This window comes from Ruditapes philippinarum, unplaced genomic scaffold (assembly GCF_026571515.1).
Source record: "Ruditapes philippinarum isolate M1 unplaced genomic scaffold, ASM2657151v2 ctg2384_1_1_1_1, whole genome shotgun sequence".
Taxonomy (NCBI): domain Eukaryota; kingdom Metazoa; phylum Mollusca; class Bivalvia; order Venerida; family Veneridae; genus Ruditapes; species Ruditapes philippinarum.
The window spans coordinates 93,850-112,569 of NW_026866794.1; the positions used below are offsets into that span (position 1 = coordinate 93,850).

At 33.6% G+C, this 18,720-nt stretch overlaps 1 protein-coding gene across 1 annotated transcript in view; it reads left to right on the forward strand.

The window, feature by feature from the left end:
- The window catches only part of LOC132733747 (C2 domain-containing protein 3-like), a 39,784-nt gene extending 26,456 nt beyond the window's left edge, over nucleotides 1–13,328 (forward strand). The window contains exons 32-40 of the mRNA XM_060720426.1: nucleotides 128–239; nucleotides 468–626; nucleotides 1,026–1,125; nucleotides 1,522–1,772; nucleotides 2,419–2,627; nucleotides 3,579–3,706; nucleotides 5,293–5,789; nucleotides 6,505–8,491; nucleotides 8,906–13,328. Of these exons, the coding sequence (XP_060576409.1) occupies nucleotides 128–239; nucleotides 468–626; nucleotides 1,026–1,125; nucleotides 1,522–1,772; nucleotides 2,419–2,627; nucleotides 3,579–3,706; nucleotides 5,293–5,789; nucleotides 6,505–8,491; nucleotides 8,906–9,067 (3,605 nt within the window). The 3' untranslated portion in view covers nucleotides 9,068–13,328. The remainder of the gene's footprint in view (nucleotides 1–127; nucleotides 240–467; nucleotides 627–1,025; nucleotides 1,126–1,521; nucleotides 1,773–2,418; nucleotides 2,628–3,578; nucleotides 3,707–5,292; nucleotides 5,790–6,504; nucleotides 8,492–8,905) is intronic.
- The last annotated feature ends 5,392 nt before the right edge of the window (nucleotides 13,329–18,720 follow it).

Here is an 18,720-nt window from a genome sequence, read left to right on the forward strand (position 1 = left end):
ACATTTTTAGAATAAACTGATGATGACTTATTCCAATGTTGAAAGCATTTAATTGTAAAAGTATATTGGGTAAATGACTGATATCTTGAGATTATGATGAAATGATAGTATGATATTGACATTTCAGCTGCTGTGATGTCAAAGTTTTCACCAGTCACTGTCAACAGTAGTGGTTATATAGTGTCACAACCTAGAAACAGACATGACCTTCAACTTCCAGATAGCTCTATGTTTAGATGGTAAGTGGCAATATGTCCATACAAATGTAAATGGTCATTGAACAGATAAATATCAAAATAAGTTGACGTTTTGCCTTAAATGTGTTCAGTTTTATGTATAACAGTGAAAAAATAATCAATAATATACATTCTTTTGCATTGTATGTTTAACTTGTACATTTTATTTTGGTGATTTCTTTACTCCCAAATCAGAACTCTTGTCTACTTTAAATGTAACTATATGTACAGGTATCTGAGAGAAGAAAGGCTTGAAGTTCAAGTTTGGGTGACCTATGGTTCCCATAGAGATGACCTTCAGAGACCTAAACATAGAGACAAGCTGATTGGCTCAGCCTATATCTCCATGGAAACACTAAGTGATCAAAGACGGAAACAACACAGAGTCAGGTGAGGATTTTTCATCTGTATTTTAATGATACTGTATTATTAACAAATTATCTCCCCTTTTCAGTTTTAAAATTTGAATCAAAGTCTTATGATTTTACCTTTTCAGTAAGTTTAGTTTATACGAATTTATTATAGTTTGTGTTAGAAGCTAGAAGCTTACTGTAACACTCTCAAATCCTATTTAGCATGTTGTTAACTATATTAAAGGTATCAGTTTGTGTTCAAAAGGTTTTGTAAAGACATGGTTTAAGTGTTGATTTTTTTGCAGATACTTAAAGAGCATATGTTGATTTTTTTGCCACTGTTTTCATTTCTTTGTGAGAAATTGACCTTTTTTTCTATATTTTTTAGTTTCATTCTGTTTGAGTAATTTTCTATATATTGTCTAAATTATTTCAGCGGAATGTTTCCCCTATTCAAGCCAGGTAGCAGTAATCTTGGTGGGGGATACATAAGAGCTCACATTACAGCGAAACCACAGTTTGGCCGAAATGATCAGGTGAGTGATGCATTCATTTTATTGATCATATAACTTTGTTTTCTTCCTTTTTGAAAACAAATGTATTTTATTAGAAAGAATGTCAGAACTGGGTGTAAAGATTAGTCTTATGAGATGGAGAGGATTTTTATTTAGGTTTTTTTTTTGACAGGCAGTCAGTCTTTCAATGTGATTTTGAGAAAAAGTCATCCATATGTTAAAATTAAAATATAAAAATAAAATACTGTAAAATCAATAGTTTTTGTGAGGCCAGAATCTTTTAAATTAACGTTTTTTACAAAAGATCAGATTGCTTTTGTTTTGATTAAAAATACTTGTATGTAGTCACATGATGAAATTAAAATAACACATTGCGGGCCGAGTGCAACCCATATGGCATATTTCTTTATCTGACAGTCTGAGTGCCAAGAGGGTCTGATAACTCTCAATGATGAAGAACTTGATGATGATTATGACCCTGATGATAGCTTCCACCAGATAGTCAGTCACAAACCAAAGCAAAAATCTCCCCAGAAATCCAGCTCTCCAATAAAGGAGGTGACATCAGAGGTGGAGAATACTGAATCAGGGGAGACTACTAATAATTTCTCTGTAATAATCCAAGTGGAAAGAGCTCTACACCTGCCACAAATGCATGATAAACAAAAGTAAGTGATCAATGATATAGAAAAATAATGAACAAAATTTGCTGTATTACTTCCTTAGACTGTTTGGTTGAGTTTCTTAACCTTGAATTACATCATTTGAAATGATTATTATGCTCATTTTTCGATGTCAAATTGAATGAATAATATATTTCAAGAAATTGACTGTTATAATGGTGATTGACCATTAATTGATAATGAAAAATATTTCGAAAAAATATTAAAAACTTCCAAAATTATAAAAAGATTGCCCCACTCTTTTCATCTTTTCTTGATACATTCCTAACAATATTTATATAGAAATGTCTGTGGGTTACATGATTATTGGCAAAACCTATTTAGTGATTTTGACTTCTACCTGTTTGCTAACTATTCACACTTAGATGGGCATAATGTCATTTTAATGCATATAAGGGTCATAGGAAAGAAGATAAACTTTAGCTTTAATGATAACTTTTTGAGTAGGGACAGTTATAGAGCTAGGTGTATAAGAAAGTCAGTCACTTTTTCCAGGAGATGGCTTTGTTTTCTAAGATAATGATTATTGTTTGTAATACATAATGTACTTAAAAACCCAACTTCTGGAAAAACTGTTTTCATTCAAAGGTAAAAGCGTATCTCAAATATTGTTTTTTTTTAATTTTCACAGGGGTTCGGACTACATGCCCAATACTTACGTCTCGTATCCAACGGCTGAGAGCACCATACCGTCATATTCTACTGTCTTCCACAACTCAGATAACCCGGTCTGGGACCATGAGCACGAGACCAAACTGGGCACTGAAATGCTTCATCAAGAAAATAAACATTTAGTTTTTAAAGTGTGGCATAAGCCGGATGGGGCACCTAAAAGTCCAGGTAAGATTTTATTTTTGATACACACATGTATATGGAAATTTTTTTATTAAGATTATTTTTAGTTCAACAAAATATGTATTTTGTTATTAATGGATGTTTTTTTTAAAGGTTTTAAATTTTGTTATTTTCATGTTTAAGGTATTATTTAATTTTATGCTATTTATACTGGGTTTTATCAATGGGGTTAAGTCTATATACCTCCTTGTACCTTGTTCATGTTTCTATATACCTGAACAGTTTGAACTACTGTAAAATCATTAATATTCATGGGGCACTAATTTTCGTGGGTAGAACAATGCATGAATTTCAGATCCAACAAATTTTGTCAGCTTTAAAATCTTTAGATTATTTACATTTCATTTGAAAAAATAACCAATCCAGGAAGTTAAGAAGCCACAAAAATGTCTTTTTTGACAAAACCCAAAACTTAGTGCCCACAAAATCAAATGAATTCACAGTGTCTATATTTCCATTGTCAAATTTGGATTAGGCTTTTATTATGTAAGGGGCTTCGATATAAAAAGAAATGAAATTGGGTAAATAATTAGAAAAAGTAAAGATCCCTGTAGAGCAATGAAAAAGACTGTAAAAAGAGTGAATATTGCTGATTCGGATTTATTTGAGTCTGTTAATGAGAGATGATGAAATGTGCATCATCTCCATGTCCACCAGCACCAGCTTTAGCACTGTTAAAGCTTCAACAAAAATAAACTACTGGAATCAATGATATTGAAGGGCCAGAAAAACATATGACTCAAAAAAATACCAGAAAAATGTCAGACAGTATGGCATGTCTGTAAACTGGTGTTAACTTCTGTTGTTGGTGTTGAAATAGTGAAGCTTTGAATAGTAAAATATATTCGGTAGACATAGAAAATGAATTTTATTTCAGTGATTATGTCTGTGATTTTGTTATAATTATCATTAGTATGAGGTTTTTATTTTTTCCAGATAAATTAACAGATAGAGTTCTAGGATTTGTATCGGTTGACTTGACGCCATTGTCTAATGGACTCCAGCAAATCTCAGGCTGGTATAACATAATGGACTTTAATGGTCAAGTCAAAGGTCAAATTAAGGTTTGTTTAGTCTAATATTCATTTATTAGTACCCTACCGGTTTAACCGGAGGGGACTTTAGGTTTACCCTCCGTCCGTCTGTCCGCACTCACAGGACAGTAATTATGTGGCTAGAGGAACAATAGGTAACTGTTCTTTCTCTTTGATGTCATTCATGCTTTTATGTGGCTATTTTCTTTTGTGTGGCTAAAAAGAACAATAGAGAGAACAATAGAGTAGCCACATTATTACTCTCCTGTTAGAACGTCCGTCTGTCCGTCCGCACTCACGAGAGGGTATATGTTGGGTACTGAAAACTCAACAACTACCAATCCTACTCACTCCGTACATATTGTTGGGTATTTTCTTTGAGTGTTGGGTACCCTTTTTACACAGTAAAATACCCAACAAGAATACAAATGTAAGAATGTCCGTCTGTCTGTCAGTCCGTCCGTCCACAAAACTGGATCCCGCAATAACGCAAAAGGTACTGAAAATATTTTTATGAAACTTGATATATGGATAGATGGCAGTATGGAGATGATGCACGTCTTTTTCTTTTCTTCCTATGTTGAAAATTCTGGTTGCTATGGCAACAAATAGTCTGAAAATATGGCAAATTTAACACATAAACTGGATCCAGTGATAACTCAAAAAGTACTGAAAATATTTTTATGAAACATAAAATATGGGTAGATGGCAGTCTGCAGATTATGCACATCTTTTTCTTTTCTTCCTATGTTGAAAATTCTGGTTGCTATGGCAACAAATAGCCTGGATTTCAAGATTTCTGATTTAATTTTTTCAGCTTTTTCACTGTAAGTTCTTTATTTCTTAAGGTGTTTACTTCAAACTTTAAATATAAGTTTCTGGTCATCAACCACATCATATGTGACAAGGTTTACAACTCTAGCACAAAAATTATCAGTATTACCTCCCTTGAACTTAGAATTTTTATGAAAAAAAATGTTGTCTTTTTTAAATAACTTCTTTATTTCCTAATGTATCTACTTCAAACTTCATATATATGTTTCTTATTATCACTCAACATTTTTGAGAAGGTTAAATACTCTAGCAAGACTATTTCCAGAATTATGTCCCCCTTGAACTTAGATTTTTTTCGAGAAATTGGTATTTTTTACTCCAACTTCTTCATTCCTTATAGGATTTACTTTAAAATCCCACATCGTAATAATATGACAAGGTTGTATAAACATAATTGCCTTACTAGGCAGGGAAACTTAACACATTACTGTGAAATAGACAAACTTAGAACTCAAAAGATTTAAGTTCATTCATGTCATTCATTCACTGGTAAAATTGAAATCAGTATGTTGCTGGGGTTCTAACCGGTAGGGGACTTATGGATTGCTTGCAATACTATGATAATTGCTTGTATTACAGAGTATTTAAACTTACTTCAAGTTTATTTGTGATTTTACTGTCCTTTTTTTCCCCTTTAATCTGTACTTATGTTCTGTTCTTGTCTTTTCTGTGTTATCCTGATACAATTGTTATTATTGTTCTTTATTCTGGTTCTGTTGTGCTACCTGATCTGCTTTGTCATGCTGTATGTTTGTTGACTCCATATCAATTTTCTTTTCCAGATAAATGTGATACCTCAAGAATCTGTGATATCAGGAGAGATAGGGGCTACTTGTCAAAGAACAGATGCTTTCTCCCACCCTACAAGTGCTTCTTTCCTGTCCCTCCCACCCTGGGGAACTCAAGGCCAGACAACCTCAGCCCCTGGGCCGTTCTCGTTACCCCAGTTTGATCTGCCTCACTACAAGCAACATTATGACCAAGTGAAACAACACCATGAGATGTTACAACAGCAACTTCAAGAGCACATTCAACAGTTTCTACGGCAACAAGAAGAATGTCAAGGGTCAAGGTCATCAGAACCAGTAGCTGCATCATCTGATGTTACAACAGTAACTCAGGGACTTACAGATGTTATTTCTTCCGTACCTGATCCATCACTTTATCAAAGGGAGCCGTCCCTGTACCAAAGGGAACCATCTATCCACTGGAGGCCAAATTTGCCAGAGTTAAGACAGGAAGACTCGTCGTCTAGGTCTTACCTGTTTAGTAATCTCAGGTATGCTTTGTTGGCAACATTTAATTCAAGGCACAATTTCTCTATGACAATTCATCTTGGATATTATTTATATGGCCATTTGCCTCTCATTGTTAATTCCATAAGAGCCAGTTAGGTGGACCGAATGCTGAGATGTGACGAGAAATGTTAAAAATTGGATTAAAAACAAATTCAGGATAATTGGGCTATCTTACTCATTCAGGCATTAGTGTTGGTTAAGGTTAAGGATTTATATGCAACTGTATTTTAATTCTTTTTGTAAAAGCTATTGACTTTAAGCACCCTTCGTATCTTCAGTGCCCTAGCTTTAGTTCACAGACAAAGATAAATAACTGGCATGGACTTTTACTAAATTATTTAACATTGTCAACTTGAAAAATAAAAAAAGTGCTTCTTTTGTATTGTGTGCTATCCCTACAATATTTATAATCCTAGTGATTCTTTTAATGTTTTATGCAATATGTAACAAAATTAACATAAAGTACTAATTATTTTGTTATCATGTTTCTACCATTAATTTTTCTTCATAATCTGACACTTCATTGGTAATTTCTGATAATTTCTGTTGATTTCAAATGCCTCAGTACATCATCTCTATTAAGTGCTAAAAATTTTGATTATCTTAAAAATTAGTCTAGGGTTATGCTGCTTATAGGTACCGAAAAATTATCATTTTTGTAGGACTATTTATACCTTTTTACTATTCAATTTGCAGGAGACAGATGCAAGATCTAGATGATGTTACCAACAATCTCAGATCCAAGTTGACATGCCGGTCAACTGATGCTGGACCATCTCAATCTGATATGAACCGTCTTCCGGACTTTGACATTCCAGTGACCTCACAGTATCCTCTCACTTCCACTCAGTCTTCTTTAACACTTTCAAACTTTCCGCGAAGTCAGAATGAAACTCCCAGAGACGATCTTGCATACACTGGGTCACATGGTGCCGAGTCGTCAAGAACAGTCGCAGATTCTGGTGCTTTCTCTGCCGAGCAGTCCGCAGAAAAGTATGAAGATTCTGCCCCAACATCACAAAGAAGTGTTAGTGACCGTCTCGATACTTTACGTTCAGGTGTTACTCCCAGAGATTTTCTCGATAGTGGAATACCTCACACTAATAATAATTCTAATGTAGAAGAACCAGAACAAAATATGTGGTTAACCATGTCTCCGAGAGATTCTGAGGAGAAGAAAGATGAATATTCTGAATCTGGTGGGTTTAGTTTCCGTCATTCGCCAAGGGAGGCATTACGTACTCCAAGAGATTCTGTTCGAACACCTAGAGATATGAAAAACTCCTCTAAAGAGGTTGAACAACTTGTTAATTCTAATATGGAAGTAAATAAAGAAAATGGTCTTGGGAGATCATCAGCTGAAGAAAAAGTTTCCAAAAGTGACCAAAAACAAATGAGTATTATACAGGAATACTCTGAAAATGATAAAAGTGATTCAGAAGATGAAGAAGGGGAGAATAGATACTATCATCGTTATCGTGACATGCTAGATAAAAAAGATGATGATGTAAATGAAGATGATGAGGAGGAAGAAGAAGATGAAGGTGAAATAGTTGTTCCAAGGAGGATAAATGATATTTCTGGAAAGTTTTCGCCAACTGGAGAGATTATTATGCTGAGTGATGATATTAGTAGGTCAGTGCCATATGATTTTACTGCTCGTAATTCTCATGAACAATATTCGGAACACTCTGATAGTCGTAGTAACACGACCAGGTCAGTGCCAAATTCAGCAAGGAGTGTCGATACAGAGAAGGGAGGAAATTTTCCAAGAGAAACAACTGACGTATTACAAGACATTGAATCAGAAAACGAAATGGAACCTAGGGTTAGAGATTCAGTAGAAATGGATCAGCAGCCAGTTATATTTGATGAAAAAGACAGTTGGTTGTCAGACTCGGATAAAGAACCGGACCGCGAGGAACATGTGATAGGGTACCAATATTTACAAAACCAAGGGCATTTAATGAAAAATAAACACCAGAGACAGGATTCTGACACTGGATATAGTTCTCGAGATAATGTTTCTGAAAGTTATCTGACACCAAGTGGAGGTGGAACAAATTCGGAGACAGATATATCTAGGTTACACGAACATGAGCACTGGGATCATCGAGATAGTGATGACCATGTTTTCTTGGATAGACCTAAAAATAGATTATTGGCTAATGTTGAACTGGAATCTACTGGAGGTAGTTTTGGATTGAAATATGATCCTGGTCATTCAAGGATTTCATCTGCTGGAAGTCGGCAGACGCGTAAATCATCAGAACCGTCGGTATCCGGTTCATTTGATGAGAAAGAGGAACATGATTATATGAGACAAGAATTAACACCAATAGAATCTGCTAGAGAGAGTCAGCCAGTCTCTGCTAGGACCGAAGAACTGGAAGACTTCTTTACTGATGAAAGGAATGAAAATCGTCCGCCAAACAATCATCAGCAAGATGGTAGTGAAGCATCTGATAGTGATGATAGTGAATTTAATGATCAAGTTAAAAGTCAAAGGATTTACAAGGAGTATGCAGATTATAGACATCAAAATGTTGAGAACGATATTGATAACTCTGAACATAGAAATTTAACTCCGAGAAATAGGAAGCAGGAACCAGTGCCAAATTTTTTTATGCCAGTACATCATCTGGAAGAGTCTATGAGAACACTCCAGGTTGTCACAAATAAGGTAATTCATTACTAATTTTGTGTGTGTGTGTTTGTTTTTTTGTTTTGTTTTTTTTAAATTACAAGTTTACAATGTTTCTTCATATGAAGATCATTAAGAAAGATTTTGACCATGGCTTGATAATGCTTTTGAATTTAGCCAACATATAAAAGCTTGGTCAACCTAAGACTAAACATTAATTCTAATTTCTAGGTCTCAACATAAAACTTTTTAATTTAAAAGTCCCTTTAATGTACACTGGACAATCCATATTTAAACCATAGGAAGTCTTAATATCCCCAAAGTTGCCAGGATAACTGAAGGTAGAGGTCAGGAAATGGATTAAAATTCTGTTTCATTTTATTGCCAATCTTTTTATTTACACCATCTGTATAATTTAGAGTTTCTACAATTTTACGTATATTTTTATGTCAGGTTGATCCAGCTAAAGAATCAGAGAAAGCAGTAGTTGCTTCAGAGATGGTTTCCAAGCTGACAACCAGGGACAAGTTTGCTCAACTTAACACAAAATCTCGCCTTCCAACTGCAGAGGAGACTAAACGAATTGCAAAGATTTTTTCCTCAAAATTTTCATGACCATGTGCTAATGATATATTGAATATAGTGTTGTGTGGTTTACACTTGCATTCACTAAGAGACATGATATATTGTTATATAGATCTGTAGAAATGCTAGGACTCTTTCTAAAGGGTATTAAGCTATATTTAATGAAATATTTCATAAATTTCCAATGGTAAAGTAATGTTGTTTCCATAATTTTATGGTTGGTTTTTGAACAATTTAACCTGAAGTTAACCCGAAATAAGTGCTAATTTCTCTAACTAACAGCTGGAAATTATTAATTGATCTTAAAACTAGGATTATTATATTTGAAGGTGCCAAATGTTAACTTTGTTTTTTTCTCACTTGTAATATAAATTGTAATATAAAATGCATATAAATGTTTGGATTTTATTATTTCAATACATTTTTCAATTATAAAGGATAATTTTTTAGCTGTGTCTCTTTCCATGTATTAGGTAGGGAGAAATTTTGATATTGTACTTTCTGTAGTCCGCAGCTGACATTTTGTCTCGTCCACATCAATTTGTCATTTGTTAGCTAATATTTTTTGAGACATGTTCACCATCATGAGAAATGAGTTATTCACAAGACACTGATCTGTTGCTTCAAGGTCAAGGTCAAATTTAAAGGTCAAATATGGGGTCTTTTTCATGTTCAGTCTATTAATTTGTCACTCTTTGTTGACATTTAAATAACATAGTCAGAAATGTTGACCATAATGAGACAATGCCCAGGTGCATAGCTTGAAGGTCAAGGTCAAACTTAATAGGTCAAAGGTTAAAAGTTCTTATTGCATTGATGATTAAATACTAAAAGTATGACATGCTTGAATGGACTTTTGGGTAGAAAGACCTAATACATAATGGTGAGATGGGAGTGGGCTTAGAGTAAGGGGAGATATGTTTGTTCTTTCAAAAGAAAACTAGTTATGTGTATGTTTTTATAAAACCATGTCAAAAATTAATGCATGACCTTTATTTTGAGAATTCAGCTTTGTTTTTCTCATTATTTATTAAATAATATTCAGCACATACTTTTATATATTTATGATTTTTAACAGCGAAATTTGAAATTTCTTGTTTTGAAAAAAAAATCATTGTAGATTGATTTTGAACTATCCTTCTATATTGAGTTTGTATAAATGTCATGGACTGTCCTTTAAACTCACTGTTTGGAACATGTATATATAAAATGATAATTTTTGCGTCACTTGTTAAACAAAGCACACATTTTTTGCATTCCATATCATTTCTTTAGATCTGCTATTATTTATTTAAACCAGAAACTCATTGTCAAAGTCTGAAGCATAGTCATAATATTTTGATCATATGAAGCAGCATACTATTTGTTTTACTTTATCTTTAGATTTCATATGAGCCGCGTCCTGACAAAACCAACATAATGGGTTTGCGACCAGCATGGATCCAGACCAGCCTGCGCATCCGCGCAGTCTGATCAGGATCCATGCTGTTCGCTTACCAACTCTATCACAAGTAGAGAAACTGATAGCGAACAGCATGGATCCTGATCAGACTGCGCGGATGCGCAGGCTGGTCTGGATCCATGCTGGTCGCAAACCCATAATGTTGGTTTTGTCATGACACGGCTCATATATTTCATTGCCTTCTAATTTTTTATAGATACAAAAGACAATAGAAATTCTATACATAGATAAACATATTTCCAGAAGCATTGGTGACATTGTTTTCAATTTTTTGTGCAAAGTGAATTTCTTTAAAATGATTATACATGTAGTAAAATTGGAGATGTATTTATAAATAATATTTGACAATGATATTTCAATCAGATTCCTTCGTAGAAGGTTGACTGAAAAATGTTGCATTCTTTGGTAGAATAAAAGACTTTTCTGGATTTTTTGATAAAAAACTATTTACTGTAATAAATTTCATGTAAGCTTTGAAAATTTGTTCAAACAGTGTGGGTAAAAAGTAGCAAATTTCAAAATGCATTTGACCATGTGACATCACATTGATCATGTGACATCGGCATTGATCATGTGACATTGGCATTGAGCATAATTTCATCATCTAGTCATTGTTGTCCATGTGATATTGTTTTAATATGTGTCATTTCATGTATTTTGTGCATATATTATGTGAATTTTGTCTGTGTATATGATGTGTTTTATGTGTAATTTCCATGTGCTTTACACATATATTTCAAGCATTGAATGCATTGATTTCACATGTTTTATACATAATTACAAATGTATATTTATGTTTGTTATGCATAATTTCCATTTGTTTTATGCATATATTATCCATGTGTTTTATGCATATCATCCATGTGTTTCATGCATATTTTACATGTGTTTTATGCATATATTATCCATGTGTTTTATGCATATTATCCATGTGTTTTATGCATATTATCCATGTGTTTTATGCATATTATCCATGTGTTTTATGCATATTATCCATGTGTTTTATGTATATTATTCATGTGTTTCATGCACATTATCCATGTATATTATCTGTATCTATCACTTTATCAATATGTCTGTTGTAGTCAGTTTAGTCCAGTTTTGGTGTCATTATTCTGGTTAGCACATGACATTAGGGTTTGAGTGTGACATTCCTTAAATTGACAAATTCTCATAAATTTTTCAATCATTGATCTTTGTTTATACACTACCACACATTACCACACATTTAAATCTCATTTAGGACCTCATAATCTCATTTAGGATCGTAAAATCTCACATAGAATCATATAATCTCACTTAGGTCTATGTTACAGATAGAACTTTCATTTGACATGGCCAAAGGTTAAGGTTTTATATGAATAACCTGTCTAGTAGCAGTCTGGGAAAAATGACAGAATATGATTGGTTGAAAATGAAGGTTTAAAATTGACTAATGGTTGATTTGTGTTTTCAGACTGGTCTACAGTAGCAATTTTAGAAGAATGTACAAGTAGTTGTAAATCACAGCTTTACAGTTAATGTTGAAATATAGCTTAGATTAATCATTGAATTTCCATTTCAATCACATCGTTTTTTTATATGAATTTCTCCACTTAGTATTTTAGCAGATTACTTTCATTGACAAGTAGAAAGGTAATAATGTTTGCTTATTATTACATTAAATGGTATACCTATCAGTAGTAGAGTTTAACTTGTTTTTGAAATTTTCATGTTTTCATACAAGTATGATCATCATTTTCAGTGGTAGCTACAAATTCATTTCTTCCGTCCAACGAATATTGAGAGTATTAGTTAAAACCATGGTGTATATACTTATATTTTGTTATTGAATATGGATAAGAAGCTTGCAATTTGAACTCACATACATTCTTACAGGCTTTTGTATGGTTAGAAACAAGTTTTGACGAAATTACTTCCCTTGTGCATCATTTAAATTGGCCAATCACAGGGCATCTTTTAAATCTTTTTTGAATTTCCTTTACTGTAGTAATACATTTCTCACTTGTAAACATTGTAAAGATTTTAATTTGAACGTTATCAAATTATCGTAAATATTTTTATCTTCATGTCTGTTGTTAGCGATTTTTACTTTTTTACTGACACTTTTGGACATGAATTTAGCATTTATGTTACGTTTTGCCCTGATGTACTTTTTACATGTTGTCTTGTTCAGTTATGCAGAATTTTTTCATTTGTTTTGTACATGAATTAAGTTATTACATTACTTTACTTGTTTGTAATTTGTACACATAGGTTTTGTTGATAAATTAAGAAATGACAAATTATGTTAAATGATGAGTACAAAATTTGTACATAAATGTAATGTGATGTAAATGAATTGGTACTTAATTTGTACATATTGACAGGTTACATTATAAGAATTGGTACACAATTTATTTGTAAAAGTACTTTTTATGTAAATGAATTGGTACTTTATTGTACATATTGACAGGTTACTTTAAGAATTGATACTCAATTATTTGTAAATGAACTTAAATGCCATTCTATTTAATTCCAATATTACGTAAACACTACATGGATGCAAATTAATGTAAAGGTAGCATTACTTTTTATGTTCTTAAATGGCGATTTATTTAAAGGTAAACATTACATTTTATGTACATAAATGTAAATATATGTAAACTAACGAGTATGTAGAATATATATATATGAATGTTGTTATTATTTACATGTATAATTTATGCAAATAGCTCTGCCAGTTCATTAGAATACACTGACTGTAGAATAACCTAGTTATTTATATGTAAATTAGTGTACATTTATAAGTGTACAGATTATAATAAAGTAATATTTTCATACACTGTATCTCGTCTTTGGTGTTTATTTGAAAATTTTAGAGGAAAACATCTACCATAAAAGATGACCATGTGGCGGCGTGGCCGAGTGGTTAATGCGTCAGACTAGTAATCTAAGATTGCTTGCCGCTTGGGTTCAAACCCTGTCAGGGGCAAGCCGTTGTTTCCTTGAGCAAGAAACTTTACATTCATTGCTTAGTACTGGTTGGTTCCAGGAACGGATTCTAGAGTGTTTCAATAAGCTTATACAATTAAACACAATCAAACTAAAATAAATTTGTATAAACTTAAAGATAACCATAAGATTCTTTCACTTCATTCAAGTACATTCAGTTAGTAGTAAGCAGTTATAAGAAAACGTATGCTAAATTACAAGTATTGAGTTTGTGGGTACAAGACTTGAAAAGAAAAACCATGCCTGAAAAATAAAAGTTTATTCCATTCTGATCTTTTAAAGCACAGTGCCTAAAAAAGATATGTAGTTGATGTTATCTTAGAAAAATGACGTTGTTCTTGAAAGGGGAGTAATCATTAGGAAAAAAATAATGTAAATATTAATTTTCCAAGAAACTTACATTTGTTTGTTTTTTTATTCTACAAAGGGAATTAATCATGCGGAAAAGATTTAAATAAGCAAGAGTGATCTTCCAAAATAATTACAAATGGTGTTTATTCTTCTAAGGGAAGTTATTCTTTGGAACAAAGTTATCTCTGATAGTTACAAATGGTGTTAATTGTTTAATTAAAAAAAATGTCAAAAAACAACAATTTTTCACCAAAATTAGGTGTAAGGGCACGTGTTTACATGGAAAAACTAGTTTTTGGGTAATTTCATAGCTTTTCATCATTTTTAGCTTGACTATTCGCAGAATTATCTAGCTAATGCAGTCACCCATTTGTCGGCGTCGGCGTCCCTGTGGTTAAGTTTTAGCGTGTAAGCTGGTATCTACATAACTACTGAAGGGAATGGATTGAAACTTCACACACTTGTTCTCTCTGATTATCTAAGATGATTGGCACAAGTCCCATAACTCTGATTTGCTTTTTTACATCATTATGCCCCTTTTTCGACTTAGAAATTCTTGGTTAAGTTTTTGCATGTAAGCTGGTATCTCCATACCTACTGAAGGGAATGGATTGAAACTTCACACACTTGTTCTCCGTGATTATCTAAGATGAATGGCACAAGTCCCATAACTCTGATTTACTGTTTTACATAATTATGCCCCTTTTTCGACTTAGAAATTCTTGGTTAAGGTTTTGCGTGTAAGCTGGTATCTCCAAAACTACTGAAGGGAATGGATTTAAACTTCACACATTTGTTCTCTGTGATTATCTAAGATGATTGGCATATGTCCCATAACTCTGATTTGCTTTTTATGCCCCCACAGAGTGGGAGCATATAGCGTTGCACTTGTCCGTCCGAGTGTCCGTGCGTCCGTACGTCCAAAAATCTTGTGAACGCAACTCCTCTTAAACCGGATGGCAGATTTTGCTGAAACTTCCAGGGATGAACAACCTTAATGTGTAGATGGTAGTAAAGGAAGGAATTTTTTCTGCGACCAAATTTAACAGAATTATGGCCCTTTGTTGATTTTTTCACTATATACTATGTAGAAATTTTGTGAATGCAACTCTTAAACCGGATGGCAGATTTTGCTTAAAGTTCCAGGGATGAACAACCTTAATGTGTAGATGGTAGTAAAGAAAGGAATTTTTGCTGCGACGAAATTTAACAGAATTATGGCCCTTTGTTGATTTTTTCACTATATACTATGTAGAAATTTTGTGAACGCAACTCCTCTTAAACCGGATGGCAGATTTTGCTGAAACTTCCAGGGATGGACAACCTTAATGTGTAGATGGTAGTAAAGGATGCTGCGACCAAATTTAACAGTATTATGTAGAAATTTTGTGAACGCAACTCCTCTTAAACCGGATGGCAGATTTTGCTGAAACTTCCAGGGATGAACAACCTTAATGTGTAGATGGTAGTAAAGGAAGGAATGTTTGCTGCGACCAAATTTAAGAGAATTATGGCCCTTTGTTGATTTTTTCACTATATACTATGTAGAAATTTTGTGAACGCAACTCCTCTTAAACCTGATGGCAGATTTTGCTGAAACTTCCAGGGATGAACAACCTTAATATGTAGATGGGAGTAAAGGAAGGAATTTTTGCTGCGACCAAATTTAAGAGAATTATGGCCCTTTGTTGATTTTTTCACTATATACTATGTAGAAATTTTGTGAACGCAACTCCTCTTAAACCGGATGGCAGATTTTGCTTAAACTTCCAGGGATGGACAACCTTAATGTGTAGATGGTAGTAAAGGATGCTGCGACCAAATTTAACAGAATTATGGCCCTTTGTTGATTTTTATTTTTCAACTAGTCCAAAAAATATTTGACCTAGAGTCATAAGATTGACAGAACAGTGTTGGTGGGGGCATCCGTGTCATATGGACACATTTCTAGTTTACATCATTATGCCCCTTTTTCGACTTAGAAATTCTTGGTTTAGTTTTTGCGTGTAAGCTGGTATCTCCATAACTACTGAAGGGAATGGACTGAAACTTCACACACTTGTTCTCTGTGATTATCTAAGATGATTGGCACAAGTCCCATAACTCTGATTTGCTTTTTTACATAATTATGCCCCTTTTTCGACTACTGAAGGGTTTGTACCTTTTCGGACAATTTTATGTATTCATATAGGTAAGCATTATTATACTCAATGAAACACCCTTGTGACAACTTTTCGAATAGTGGAGCGTTACTGTCCTCCGACAGTTCTTGTTTGTTAAAGTTGGAGTAATTATTCGGAACACAAACAGGTTAGAGTGCTTGTTAGTTCTGGCTTCCATTACTTATATGTCGCTTTTATTTTGACGTTGTGCGACAGTAAACAGGTTTAGCAGTACTATAAAACCTTTTCGCTGAAGTCTCTTTAGTTATCCCCTGATAAACACTATAATGGAGTTCGAAGGGAAGTAACTTTCAGATGGAAGGTAAGTGCTTTTTCCTTGATAATTTCAAATTATGCGTATTCTTCAAAGAAAAGTTACTTTTAATATTGTCTGGAAAATGGTATTTGTTCATTTTACAAAAATTGAAATATATAACTAACAATGAGCAAATACCTTTTTCAGTCATTGGCTGATGCTAAACTAGCCACCTTATGGAAAGAAAAAGAGTACAGAGTTGATAAAGCTGTCTAGTTGTCTGGTGACCTTTCCAGAGTTACTGTGAGTCAAGTTTAAAGTCTCTAAATCGTATTTGAACTTGTGTCAGTAGTTTCAGATTATGATTTGAATAACACCAAAAAATAGATAAATACAGAATCCCTAAAGAAAGCCCAACACGGCAAAATTGAAAATGTTGCAGGCTCGGTTTGATTGAGCCTGTTCATGGACGGTACTGGAAAGTGCAAGTTACCGTCCACGCCCCTAGCACCGGCTTAAGCAGAATTCAACATTTAAACGTGAAATAGTAAAATTTTGAATTTAGAAACATCCGCAGATGTGTTCATACGTCGGTTATCATGGAACCTTCAATGTGACACTTCCGTGCCATTCCATGAAAGGCGGCGTATATGGTCCCCAAGTAATAAAAAGCGTGTGCCATAAACGAGAAAACAATTACAAGCCTTACATATTAAAGTTCGAAAGAGGGCAGTCATAAATAAAAAATATCAGAGAATCAAATCAGTTGAGCTCTAATTGCGTCTTCTTAATTATTCATAATGCTTAGAAATTTAATATTTTACTGTTCAGTGAACAAACTTATTAAAATAAAGAATTGTCAACGCAATGACGTTGGATCTGGTTTATTAGAACTGAAAAAAAATTAAACGTGTATTGCTAACAATTAAAAGTTTCCTGTCCTCAACCATCCCTGCAGTATGTAATACGTTCGGAGCGCCTAATCCTTATCCGAAAATTGACTAAAAGGGCCGAAAAGTGACGCTGACCTCGAATAGTTAACAGGTGTTTTTTTTTTGGACCGAGGAAGAGGGGGATGTGTGGGAGGTGAAGTTTAACAGTCACTCTGACACTGTCAAGGTCATACAGTGACTTTCCAGCTTTACTGGTAGAGAAAGACCTCGAGTTATCATCGTGCATTATTGGCAGCTGAGTGGGATAGCTTCCTCGCATAAAAGAATCCGAAGTCCTTGACGGGATTCAAATCAACAGCAGTGTACATTGTATATTGTAAGTGGTTTCAAGTCAATGGCCTTGACGTTTGAACTTTCATACCCTTGATAAAATGCGAGATGAACTTGTTGTCTACCATTCTGGTGCCAAAATAAGACCACCGGGAGTTTTTACACTCGAACTGACAGTAATGAAATTGTATTTGCGCAATAAAAATTCATTATTCAAAGTGAGAAGTCCGTAAAAATAATTACATTTATTCATTACAATGTGTGTTTTTACACTTGACATGTACATGTTTTTAGTTTTTAATGTTTTTTTTACTCTTTATCCAAAGAATGTAATGAGTTACTCATATAGGCGTCGGCATCGAAACTTGGTTAAGTTTTTGCGTGCAAGTTGGTATGTCCGAAACAAATTAAAAGAATAGATTGAAACTTTACACACTTATTTGAGAGCATAATATAAGGTCAGTGTCCAAGGCCCATAACTAACATAGATTTTGACAGAATCATGGCCCTTTTTGAACTTGCCCAGGCTCTTGATTTACTATCAAGCAGTAGGAATAGTCGAGAACGCTGTCCTAAGACACCTCTTGTTGAGATTTTGATTGTTTTCTTCACTACATGTATTTAATGTTTCATAACGACGGCGAGTTGTCCTTATTAATTTGTTAAATGTCCTCTTCGCAATTTAATGATTAGTTAAGAGCGAAATGTGCTTATACTTAAAATCAAATCGACGCGTTGAGTATATGAGTTTTACCAATTCAGTAACTAGTAGTTGACAAAATATTTACAAAAAAGCACAAGAAACAAACGTAACAAAACATTGTCCTGGAATTTTCACGCACTGATGACGGAATGAAATGGCATTTTTTTATTCTCTTGGTAATCAGCGATTTAATTAAAGCGGTGTATTTGTTGGTTACCCAAACAGTGGACCAGAAGTCGTGTTTGATAATACATTGCAGTAGAAAGAGTCGTACAAGACGTTACTATGACTGGACCAGAGGTGGATTTTCCTTGTATTTTTTCTCATTTTTTTTGGTTTGTTGCATTTTTTAGTGTTGGAAGTTGGCTTGTGTCAGCTTTAAGAAAAGAGCCTTAAATTTAAATGAGTCTGCTTTGCGTTTGTAGTAAATAGAATTAATATTGTTTGGTGATTTTTATTAAAAGTGATAACAAGAAATCTAGTGTAAAATTTGTTTCAAAAACATAAAAAATACATTTTATTTTACAGAGAA